At 38.8% G+C, this 12429-nt stretch overlaps 1 protein-coding gene across 4 annotated transcripts; it reads right to left on the minus strand.

Annotated features, from left to right (window-relative positions):
* Positions 1-1956: 1956 nt before the first annotated feature.
* On the minus strand, positions 1957-8990 carry LOC306995066 (nuclear body protein SP140-like protein). Of its 4 annotated transcripts, none has more exons than XM_079606291.1 (13): positions 8688-8990; positions 8490-8576; positions 8201-8329; positions 7904-7957; positions 7408-7441; positions 7098-7268; positions 6104-6237; positions 3233-3280; positions 3013-3128; positions 2828-2927; positions 2586-2645; positions 2364-2504; positions 1957-2248 (listed from the first exon to the last, which is right to left on the minus strand). In XM_079606291.1, the coding sequence occupies exons 3-13, from the start codon at positions 8270-8272 to the stop codon at positions 2180-2182; spliced, it is 999 nt and encodes a 332-aa protein (XP_079462417.1). In that variant the 5' UTR covers positions 8273-8329; positions 8490-8576; positions 8688-8990; the 3' UTR covers positions 1957-2179. The 4 variants fall into 4 exon arrangements, with proteins under 4 accessions (XP_079462417.1, XP_079462416.1, XP_079462418.1 ...); XM_079606290.1 differs by having other exon boundaries at positions 8201-8334; positions 8688-8968; XM_079606292.1 differs by lacking the exon at positions 8688-8990 and having other exon boundaries at positions 8201-8334; positions 8486-8576.
* Positions 8991-12429: the final 3439 nt, after the last annotated feature.

Genomic DNA, 12429 nt, shown 5'->3' on the forward strand with positions numbered 1-12429 from the left:
TACTCTCACTTAATCCTGAGACCCCGAGCGGGGTCAACCCAACCCAGACCCCAACCATGCCCAAGCTTCCCAATACCCCTTTTAGGGATCAGATGGTGAACCTACAAGCGCTTCCTCATGACGAGGCAGACCCAGCCTTATCGTTGATAAGGTGTACTTGGAGCGTACTTGGAGAGCTTGAGAAACTCTGAGCAGCTCAGTCTGTTTTGGGGGACAGCAGAAGGGGAGAGTTGTCTCCAGACAAAAGTAGATTGACCCACTGGATTGTGGATGCCATTTCTTGGGCAAACCAAGCCCAGGATGCGCCGTGCCTCCTGGGAGTGTGACCTCACTCCAGGTGTGTTGCGTCCTCCCATCTGTAGAGCAGCGGGCTGGGCAACACCCAATACCTTGTGAGATTTTACCCAGAATGTAAGTAAAATATTACCTGACAGATAGTCAAGTCACCTTTATTTATATAGCGCTAATTACATTGTTTCAAAGCAGCTTTATAGTGATAACAGGAAAATAATGCAACAAAGTTTGTTTCTTTTTTTAATGCCAGGTTAAAATAACAAAGTATATTGCTATAAATGTGGGCCCTGGGCTCTGAACCGGTTCAAGGAATGAAAACAAAACCCGGAAACTAACGAAAGGGGTCATGACATGTTTTTATTTTATTTTATTATTATGTTCCTTTAGGTGCAATTATAGTATTACTATAGTTTTTTTTACAAAAAACTTTTAAAATGTAGTGATTTATGACCTTTTCCCACCCTGTTTCTCATCCTCTGATTCAAACAGTCTGTTTTGGGGGTGTTTCCCCTTTAAGAGTTCAGTGTTAATGCCCACTGTTATGATTGGCTAACGTCAGTGCCTATGCATCAATTATTAACGCCCCCAGCCAGAACATTTGCGGATTCGGCGTATTTAAAAAGTAGTTTAAAGTTTTAAATACATTACTTACAGTTTGCGTCGTCGTTGTTGAGCCCAGAATAGTCGGCACAGACTTATCTTTGAGCAACAGTTTTCTGGCAAAGCCAGCATCATATTGGGATTTGTTCTCAAAACAGTCATCCTTAAAATGTATAGAACAAACGCTTAAACTAACACTGCCGTGACTGTGACGTCTGCAAAAAATAAAGTGCATCCATTTTCCCAGCGTATTCAATGATGTTGTTTGTCCACAGCCAGGAACAGCACATCTGCGGCATCGTAATTTCCCTGTACACAGACCCACTCGCTGTCCGTCGACTGAACACTTGTGAGGCGCGCGGGGCGACAACGATACGAAATGAGCGTAGTTGTCTTGCGCTTAAAGCGTAGTTGTCTTGTTCTGGAGGCGGTCATATGCAAACGCTGGTACGTCACTTCGCACCGTGACGTCACTTCGCACCGTGACGTCACTTCTTACCATGGATCCAGAACGAGCTGTATTTAGAGCTTGATTAAATAAATGATTCGTTTATAATGGGGAGGACGTCTTAAGCTATGAAACTTGCAGGACGTTTTAATGGTACAAAGACCTCTTATATACCAAAAGATCAAGGCAAATTTGGCTTCTCATGTCATGACCCCTTTAAGATTTTAATTTGGCAGTCAACCAATCATGAATTAAAATAGTACAGCCTATGCAAATGTGACATCCAATGTAAGTGAAATGCAATATGCAATGTGAAGGCAATGGGTTGGCATTAGCTGTTGGATCGCAGGAGTTTATCCGAGGATATCTTATCATGGCAGGTTATATCCAGCGTGGTGCGTTTTGAAACCAGTGAAAATTGCAAGTTTGTGTAAAACCGCTACTATTCAGGAAAAAGTATCTTTAAATGATTAACACCTTGTTGTCAAAGTTAGTATTGTGGCTTGGCTTTATGGTCAGACACTTGCATTTAGCAAGTTTGCAGAATAGCAAGAAATAAAGTCATAATTGCAAGATATAAATAAATGTCAAGATATATTAGATATTTGTTTCTTGAAAACTTTATTCCGTGGCTGAAACAAGCTTCCATACTCCATAGTATCATATAAGTTCACAAGTGAGAGAAACACATTCACAAATTAATAGTGATTGTTCACAACTGCACTATTTTTTAATGAAGTCTAAATATTCTTTCTTTTATTTGTCTGTTATTTCTGTACAATAGCCTTCACACAAACATTACCATCACGTCGAAGGACCTCTTGTTAAGGCGTGATGTTATAGGAGTCTAAAGATGGTTTCAAAAAGTTCCTTTAGCCTATAGGTCATTCTACTGAAGTCATTATCCTACAAAGAAGAGAAAGAACAATGCCAAATTCAGTCAATAAAAATAAGACAATATATAAGCACATTTTGAAGACTCCTGTCATTAGTAACATTTGCAAGCCCGAGTGAAACTCACCCTGTTGGAAGTCCATTGGTGAAAAACGTATTCGATATCCGAGACAAACTTTTGCACTGTTTGATAATCATTATTCTCCAGGTTCAGCTTCACTCTGCCCAGCATCATGGGACCACAAATGTTCTCACTGTATCTTGGAACCTGAACAATATCAGTGCAGACGTCACATACTATATATTTACATTCCAACTTTAAATAATCTAAAACAGACAGAAGCTTTACATTAGTGCAGGGGTCAGTCATGCGCTCATGTAGCAGGTGTAACAGCAAACACTGGCAGTGCTGAAAGATAAAAGACAGACAAACAAAAGTGTTAAAGGGATAGTTCTCACAAGTTATATATATATATATATATATATATATATATATATATATTTTTTTTTTTTTCTAAACGGTGAAAGAAATGTTATTTTGGACCCCAATGACTTCCATTTTAGAGACAAAAAGCTTTGCATAAACTTTACCAGTGTGTACTGAGAGACTGGACTGCTCAAAACGTCCTGTTGGGTCTTTCGACTGGAATCCTCCATATTCTTTATCACACAGAATGTGCAGCTCCACTGGCTTCAGTGCAGACAAAACACACAATATTACACACGTCAACTGTTTATCTTGTCTAGACCAGGTAAAGGTTTTCTCTCTCTCTCACCCAGGTAAGTCTCCATCTACGGCTGGTAGGTGACAGTGTGAATGAAAAGCTCGTGGACATTTGTCACAACACACCAGATCTCCCTCAGAGTCACACACGAAGCACACGTCATCATTCTGCCGGGACAAGAGTTCATAAAGAAATAAAACTGAACCGTCTTAAAACACATTTTAAATGTGATGTTTTGATATGACTGTAATTGTGACTGATGATTTCTTACTAGGTCTTCTTGATCACAGTTGACTGTATGTGGTTCCAAAACTCTTTTCTGGAAAGTATGTGAAAACACATCACTATTGTGTTTACTGCAATACAACTTTATCAGCCGCTGCATCCCACAGACAGCGTTCCAGACAGACTGGTAGTCTATGCATTAGTAATGGTAACACCAGTAGGTGGCGACAAGATGTCAAAAGCATCAATACATTCAGGAAAAAACAAGTGAATATCTGAAATCAAAATGGCATACTAGCCTACTTTTACTATTTCTGTTATATAAATATATTTAAAAGTATGTAAGAATATAAGAGTGTATAGACTATTGATTTATAAAGTTAAATTTATATTTAGAGTACTAGTATATAGTGAGAGTATATATAGTTTATTATAAGAGTATACACTATGCTATTCTGAATTTAACCACTATTTTTATCACTGAATCATTCGTTTGAACAATTCATTTAAAAAAAAAAAGATTCATAACAAGTGACCTTTTAAATTGGGAATTGCATTACCAATAGCAGCCCAGAGTAACAGCACGAAATAAACAATAATGAACATTTGAGGATATATTGAAAGATACAGTACAACTGTATCTATACTACAGCCCAAAGTATACTTCACTTTTTACGCTTAGGCAAGCGTCAGCGTACAGTGTACGTGGCCTGAATTGCGTGATCAGAAGAGTACACGCTTTGCCGGATTTTTAAGATACTTAGATTTAACCTCCTGGTGCCTCTCAGGAACCTGATGACCAGGTCGTGCTTTCCCAGTGACCTGCCATCAACAGCATCGTGATGTGCTGCGATGGCAGCGACATACACCTTCAAGGAAGGAAAGCACAGAGCCGATCGGGCACTTCCAGGGGTCTTCCCGCCAGGAAGAACACCTCTCAGCGAAGCATAAGCACGCCTCGTAGACGGGGCTCTAGCTGAAGTGATAGTGTCAATTACGGCACAACTAACAAGACCTGCTCCCCGTCCTCCCTGACCTTGCACAGTGTTTGTGCGAGAAGGGTCACCGGGGGAAACGCATATTTGCGTAGGCCAAAAAGGCTGAAAAGCACTGTGATCCGTGTGCCGCACCCATAAACCAATCATCCAACCGCGAGCGCTCGGAAGACTGTGAAGAGTTCCACTCAACCCGATGCCCGGGAAAGCATGGCCGTCAACCCTGAATCCGATTCAGCGTGAGCAACCACCTCAGAGGGGTGCAGCCCAGCTTTCCTCATCCTCTCCGGAGGACCAAAGCCCACTCCTCGGTGCAGCGATCGACATCCGATCCAGAGCGCCGAATGAGACACAAGGTGCCTCATGTGAGGGACCCACGCCAACATTGCATGCTAGAAGAGTAGAGGTTTGTGGGGGTGGGCCCGACGAAGACAATCCCACTCAGATCTCCCAGAGTGCTAACCAGACCTACAGCATGAAAAGATGCGGGGGGCTGGGTAGCAGCAGAGGGGACTCGTGCCTCCGTACGAAAGAAGGAGAGTCGTGACCCCAATGCCAACAAGGAGTGAGAGCATGCACCATCCACGAACGCTCTCTCTGCATGCTGTTTGCCCAGGCATGAGAGACCGTGATCGTGGCCGTCAGGTGAAGTCAGGAAATAACAGCATCCAGAAACACACGGACAGAAAGATATCTTGAAAACGTCTTGCTCTTTTAAGGAAACTGCTCTGAACGACGAAGCGCAGAGGGGTGAAACACTGCACTCTTCCGAGCACAGCAAGGCTGGATGCGAGACACTGCTGGATGCGCCTTCACATCGGCAGGGAGATCTCACGACGGATTACAAGCAGTAACAATTAAAATGGCTGTTTTCGGAGTAGGTCTCCTTGTTAGCAATTAAAATTGCTGTTTGCTCTTTTCATTCTTGTAGACATTTACTCTTTCTCTTAAAAGGTGAATGGTATGAATGGTCACTGTACAACCGCTCAGCTCCGAAGCAAAATATGAATGAAGTGAGTAACCTACTTATACTCGTATGTCCAGGTAGGTGTGACTCGGCATGCAAATCTCACCGGCCAGTGTTCATTGGCTCGTTTTGTTACCACTTGGAGGTGATTGGGCTCCCAGGCGAGACCCCATGATGTCAGTCTACATAACGTTGGATGTGACTGACTAAATGTGAACTAAGTTTTGAATGCTTACATTTTCTAAATGCTCATTTTGTCATTGTTTTGGAGTACATTAGCGTATATATACAAGTAAAGGTAGGGACACACCAAAACGACGCCAAAGAACTAGCGCTGATGAAAGCTCACTGTTGTCGCCTCGTGTCGGGGGAAAAAAGCTGCACTTGAACATACGAAAGAACTACAGCCGACTGCCAGCAACCATGCGCGTTCTGCGCCTGCGTGTAAATATGACAACCGTCTATTTTTGCAGATATATTTGTCTATATTCGTCATTCAAAAAGGAAGACCGACGCTGAAAGATGCAAATACACAAACCATAAACAAAGCAGCGCATTCTTACCGTTTTGAATATCAATCCTGCTGATCACTTTCTTTATTCCACTCCGCTCATGTTAATATTAAAATATTAGCCAGGGAACACTCTGGTAAGATGACGTAAAATTAGAAAGAGCCTTCTGTCTGTACTGACTTTGCTCGCTATTTTGCTATTATTCTCGTGCACTGACTAATTCACTAAGATGAACAGCCAATCAGAGTTCTCTCTCTCCCCGATGGTGATTCTACCTGCTAAATCGATTGTTGGCTTGATGTATCCCGAGCTTTAGACTAACATATTCATAATAAAAGCCAAAAAACGTTTGATTTCATGGGGACTCTGAAGGGCCCGGTCGTCACGGCCCAATGTGACCGCCTTCTGTTAATACTGTAGCTTTATGATATATTTTATTTTACCGTTATAAGTTTTCCTAGGGGCATTCCATGGGCAACAATGTCTTTTCTCCATGTTCCATCTGGTTTGTTCAATCTGATGAAATCCCCTGGGCTCAGCCAGGAGTTCTCTGTTCTTATGCATCTCCCACAACGCCCTGAAAAAAGAAGACGATAAAACTCACACCAGACGTGTTTTTCAGGTTCGAAAACGCGAGGTGCACAGCACTGGCTCATCACACAAAACGAGCAGTGCGCTGCTTAGGCAACCACCGAAACAGCTGTCCTGTCAGTCAAGTAAACGTCAAATCATCTTTTTATTAACTTTATTAACTTTCTGTTAACATTGTGGTAGTTACGGTCCGTGAAGTCGTTAGCTCCTGGTAACCCGCGAGTGCACCACAAGTTTATCCTCCATCATCGCACTCCGGCGTTCAAACCAACTGTATCTTTCATCACTACAACGGAAGGCCCTCCTCTCCATTCATTCGGTTGGACAGTGAAAAAAAAGGCGATGACGTCGGGCGCTTTGATGCTTTTTGACGTCGGAGTTGATTTTTTTTCAACTGCAAAAACGCGAGGCGCAACAAGCAGTAAAACGCTTTAAAAAATGTGTCTGGTGTGATCGGGGCCTTATGAAACACTTAGTTAGCGTGGTAAGCAGGGCGGGGCCGAGAGCTGTGGGAATGGATCAAGGCCGGTGGCGCTAGTGCTATACCAGTGTTGAGTCCCACTGAGGAGATCTGGAAGGATAAAAGGAAGAGCGACGATAGTGAAGGACGAGAGAGGACCATGAAGGCCTGGAATTTATTTTGGTGTTTTATTATATTTATAGACGGCAGTCGTCTGCGAGGGGCTACCGCTTTATTTTCGTTTTGTTGTTTGTTTATTTGGTGATTAAAAGTTAAGTTTGTCAGTTCCCTCCTCTTTCTTCCCTGAACTTGAACTTTATTATAATTAGAAATGTAAAACACTGTCAGCATATTAATATTCAAAATAATTATTCTCACTCACACACCTGTGGCAAAGCGACATTTGTGTAGGATGCCAGAGCCAGAACCGCTGGTAACAGGTAGGGTAGGACGTCCAAACACGCTCATGTCAATATCATCATCATCATCATCATCATCATCATCATCATCATCATCTTCATCATCATCTTCATCTTGATTTTCCTTCTCATCTGATTCTACAACGAATACACAAACATTTAGGAAACAGAATGTTTTATTAAATATCTTTCTGAATAACTGTTGTAAGTTCTTATTTAAATGAATATTTATTTTCTATTTAAAAATAAAATGACAAATCTGTCATAATTTACTCACCCTGTTGTTCCAAACCCACGGGTTTTTTCTTCTTCTACAGAACATAAAAGGAGAAATGTTGATGAACATCTTGGTCACTCTAATTTAAGTCGCATGTAATAGTTTCAGTCTGGAAAGGTTAAAGGGATAGTTCATCCAAAAATGAAAATTATGTCATTATTTACTCACCGTCAAGTTGTTCTAAACCTCTATGAATTTCTTTGTTGTTCTGCTGAACACAAAAGAAGATATTTTGAAGAATGTAGGCAACCAAACAGTTTCTTGTCTCCATTAACTTCCATAGTATTTTTTCTTTCTTATATGGAAGTCAAGGGGGAACAGCAACTGTTTGTACATATACTTCAAATGATCTTCCTTTTTGTCCAGCATAGAAAATAACTTCATGCAGTTTTAGAACAACTTGGGGTGAGTAAATAATGACGTAATTTTCATTTTTAGGTGAACTATCCCTGTAAATCCTTCATCAAATCGGAAAACCATCCAATAGCAGCCAAACCTGTGTGTCCTGAACCTTTCTTTTCACAAAGCTTTTAGATGTAAGAAAACCATCCTATGAATAGAAAATGGCACACATTCAGAATATGTCATGAACATATATGTCATCATTAGTGTTATGTTGTCTTCCCTGTGTCCATTTTTATATCAGGGAACTGTTATTTAACTGAAATTTCTCAAATGAATTCCAACTCACTAACCACCAAGGCCATGACAAAAAAAAAAGGTAATTATTGCACTCAAGTGCATTAGTTGAAACTGTTAGTATTGATTAGGTATTAAAACCGATCTTATGCACCTCTATGAGTTTCTGGAGTGGAATCCCATTGCTAAGGATGCTGGTTTTCCACTTTTTGTTCCTGTCCATCATCCCAAACCTCTCGAACTCAGTGGGCTTGAACCACTGGCCTTCGCTGAAGATGCACTCCTGTTCTAAGGACAGAATAGTTTATTCAACCACTATTGGAATTACTTGTTTCAGAGATTTTGGATGTTAGACAATCCAGAAATACAACCTCGAGACATTCAACAACTTAGCTCCTCATAAACATTACTGCATTCTTTGACAGAAACGTTTATGCACCTACTGTTATTATATTTCTTCAAATGCAAGAAGCCCTCTTTATGACCACATGTAACAGGAAGTTGAGAATTTGTTTGTCCTGTAGACGATTCTGAAACAAGTATTCAAATCAGTTAGCGTAATGTGCGCCTCTTCATTTTTTAAAGAACATGCATGATTATTTATACTTGTCATTTTATTAGTAAAAATGCTTTAGACTTACTGGGGCAGTTTTGTCTCTTGGCTTTTTTCTTCTTCTCTGATGTGCAGAGGGAGGACGATCCCCTCAGCTGTCTCTTCTTACAGTTTTGTTTCTCCATCTTCCTCTTTTTATCTCTTGATGTCCTTTATTTGTAACGCTGTTCTCACTCCGCCATTCATATACGGGAATACTCTCAAAGAGAGATTTCATGAAGGGGGCTGTTGTATCATCTGCATTATTTGAACAGCAGGAAGTGGACGGGTTCCTCCGCGTGGAGTTGTCTGTGATGCAGTGCTTCCCTCTCACATTCACAGACACGAAACTGAAAGCTGCTTTTAGGTCCGCCTTCCTTGAAGATACACTTCTGCACTAAAGGCGGTTTATTCAACCATTACTGGAGTGACTTCTGGATGCTCTGCTCTAGAATTATGATCTCTTGCAACTGAGTGAAAAATAAAACTATAAAAACAACAGATGAGAAAGGATATCATTTTTTAGCTCGTCCACATAAGGAAAAATATTTTTCAGAACCTTTTAATGGAAATGGATTTTCAGAGCAGTATTGTAATATTTGAAAAATCATTATCATGCTGAAATTATTAACTCTTTCACTGTTGTCCTCTTTCACACACAGACAATAAACCATAAACAACTTAAATATTCCTTAACTCCTTATCAAGCGCCCCCCTTTTTTTGAATATACATGAAAATGCACATTCCGAACTTAAATGGTTGTAATTCAAGAATGCTTTGGAGTATAGATGTAAGATTGGTCTTGTTTTTAAGAAGACATTTGGCAGATTTTTGTAGAAGAGAAATAAATTAAGAAAGTTAAACAGAAAAAAAGTTATAGAAGTTTGAGTTTATGAAAATGTACAACGTTAAAAATTTAATTATTCATATTTTATATAAAATATATATTTTCAAAACGTGGAGGACTCTAAAAAGGCAAAAAAAATCAAAGGCAAAAATCTGAACAAGTTGTGTTTAAAATTTTAGGTTGATATCTCAAAAAATAAGCTTTCAGTGCGATTTTGTTTGGGCGCAGTACCAAACTTTTTCACTAGTTGACATTACTGCCCATATAAGGGCGCCTCCATTTCCATATGTTGTTTGAGGGATCTGAACCATTATTTTTACAATTTTCATACAATTTATGAAGTAGAAATCTTATTCAGAAGTAGTATTGGAAGTTTGGCAGATTTTTAAATGAATTCAACCTCTAAGAAACACAAAAAGAACACGTATGTGCATTATAGCTCGCTGCCACGAATGGTGAATCACAAATGGTAAATCTATAATTTTTTTATTTATATTTAAAACATTTTCAGACCTTTTTTTCTAAAACAATTGAATGGATGCTATCTTTTGAACTCTTGGCATGAAAACAAACTGAGGTTTCTACCATTCTTTCATGATTTTTCATGTTCATCACTATTTCAAAATAAAGGTCTGAACACGCCTTAGGAGTATGAAAATATTCTTGTTGCAAATTGATAAATTACGGCTCCTCTGTAATGTATTTTAAAAATCAGTCACCACAAATGAAAACTAGAGATGTTAAGCTTTCAAATGACATATAGTTTGTCAAGATTGGTTTAGGTTTAGTATAGGATATTACTGTTTAAAATATATAATGGCCGCGGGCCCGCCGGCGCCAATATAAAGGGTTAAAATCTTTTAAAAAAATATTTGAAATGTGTCAGTTAGTGATGGCTAACAATAAAGTAAAGTGTGACCATGACTTGCCTAGTACAAAAATATAAACAAACATTTTTATTTTTATTTTACGTGACATGGTAGACATGGTTTGTTTGACAAATATTGTCAAGGATGAATAAAAAACAAATTATAAATGTTACATGAAAATAGAACTTGCCAAGATGTATTTGGTCTGCCACTGCTGCATGCTGCTCACCCTCTTCCTCCTCTCCTAAAACTCACTAAAAACATATGCAATGATAAATATGTACAAAAACCCTTAGAAATATGAGGAAATATAATCTATATTTAAATAGTCAACTATGTGTGATCAGAATGATAAATGTAAAATAATAGACTTGACTGCATAGAAAAAGTGACAAATTGGCTAAGTCACCATTAAATTATCAAGAGAGCCCAGTCATATTTGTGAAAGGCTAGTGGGTGAACAAAGGAGGAGGATGGGAACATCACTGTTGTTTGACTATCATTGACTATGTCTGTACACCATGACCTGAAAGGATAGAAACCAGACTCGAAAACTGCATGAATGTTTTGTTTGTAGTTGGTTGTGTCTTCAGAGACAAAACAAAAGGCCTGAATTGGACAAGATCACTGAATTTGAAGTGTTAGTCTTAGGGCCGTTGGAATTAATTATTCTGTTTAAGTAGCTGAATTTGTGGCTTTAACTGAAGCCTGGAAATTAATGAAAGGAAAATGTGTGACGATGTACACAGATTATCGTAATTCGTTTGGAGAGTTGCTAAGGATTTTGGGGCTGTGGTCAGATGGTGGGCCTATCTTTCATGCTGGGTTGATATCAAATTTGCTGGATGCTATTTTGTGGAGATTGTATGTTATCTGAAAAGTAACCTTGATAACTTTTGTTTGGGAAAAAAAGAAAAAAGGTTTGCCTTGGATATTGTTTGGAAAACGCATTTATGGAAGGGGTTAACAACGAGTGTCATCAACCGAGTTGTGTGTGTGAACATGACATTTTGAAAAGAAATGTCTTCTCTCCTATCTAATTTTGTGAAAGCAGCTCAAGGAAAAGCAGCTGATACACCACTGCACGACATCAAACCTGGGAGGTTTATGAAGTTAGGGGATTATGACAAATCTGACAGTTCTTGTTCAAATAATAATTTTGGTGGAGTAATAATGAGTATTTTACAAAGTGTATGTTTATGTTCATTTATGTTTTATTTGATGTTCTATTATGAATTTTTTGATGTTGGCTATAATGGGTTTGCATGGCCTGTGTTAGCAATAGCAAACAGCACTGAGAATGCTTTGATAATGATTAATGCTGAAATGAAACAAATCAGAGATGCGGTTATACAGAATAGATTTGTGTTAGACATGTTAACTGCTGAGAAAGGAGGAGGAGTGTGTCAAATGTTGTCAACGTTGTTGTTTTGACATTTCAGACTATGGTTAAAAATACAGTCTCATATTAAATGCTTTGAATGTCTAATTATGAGGATCAATTTGATGATGTATGTCGAAAACTAAAGAGATTAGATAATGACATGATTAACGGAAGTTACAGTGAAATGTATTAATTGTGTTAATACAATACATTGTGTTATAGGCCTATGCCTACATGAGCCTTGCCTATTAACTCATACGGTTAGGACTGAGGCTAAAGTTTATGTGAATAGGGCTGCATTTGTTGATCAAAGTATATTCATAAGAATTGTTTGGTAACGCTTTAGATTACAGCCCGGAAAGTACTGCGTAATTACAATGAAATTACAGTGTAACTTTCGGTAATTACAGTGTACCTATAAAGTATTTACGTGTAAGTATAGGGGAACAATATGTAAAGTCTTGGGAATAAAGGGGTAACAACCAGGAAAATACTGCGTAATTAAAACTAAATTACAGTGTAACTTTAGGTAATTACAGTGTACCTATAAAGTACGTACGTGTAAGTATATAGGGGAACAATGTAAAGTTTTGGAATAAAGGGGTAACAACCAGGAAAAAAAAAAAAATATTTAGGCAAATTATTTATACTGTAAGTATTTTAGAACTACGGGGTACTTATACTATAATA

The sequence above is a fragment of the Phoxinus phoxinus genome (assembly GCF_949152265.1).
Source record: "Phoxinus phoxinus genome assembly, chromosome: 1".
Classification (NCBI taxonomy): Eukaryota; Metazoa; Chordata; class Actinopteri; order Cypriniformes; family Leuciscidae; genus Phoxinus; species Phoxinus phoxinus.

Coding starts and splice junctions, on each gene's coding strand:
- LOC306995066 (XM_079606290.1), bottom strand. CDS start 8,784: ATGGAGAAACAAAACTGTAAGAAGAGACAGCTGAGGGGATCGTCCTCC. Junction 8,577..8,687: donor CAAGAGACAAAACTGCCCCA/GTAAGTCTAAAG, acceptor TACTTGTTTCAG/AATCGTCTACAGGACAAACA. Junction 7,442..7,903: donor GAAAGGTTCAGGACACACAG/GTTTGGCTGCTA, acceptor TATGTTCTGTAG/AAGAAGAAAAAACCCGTGGG.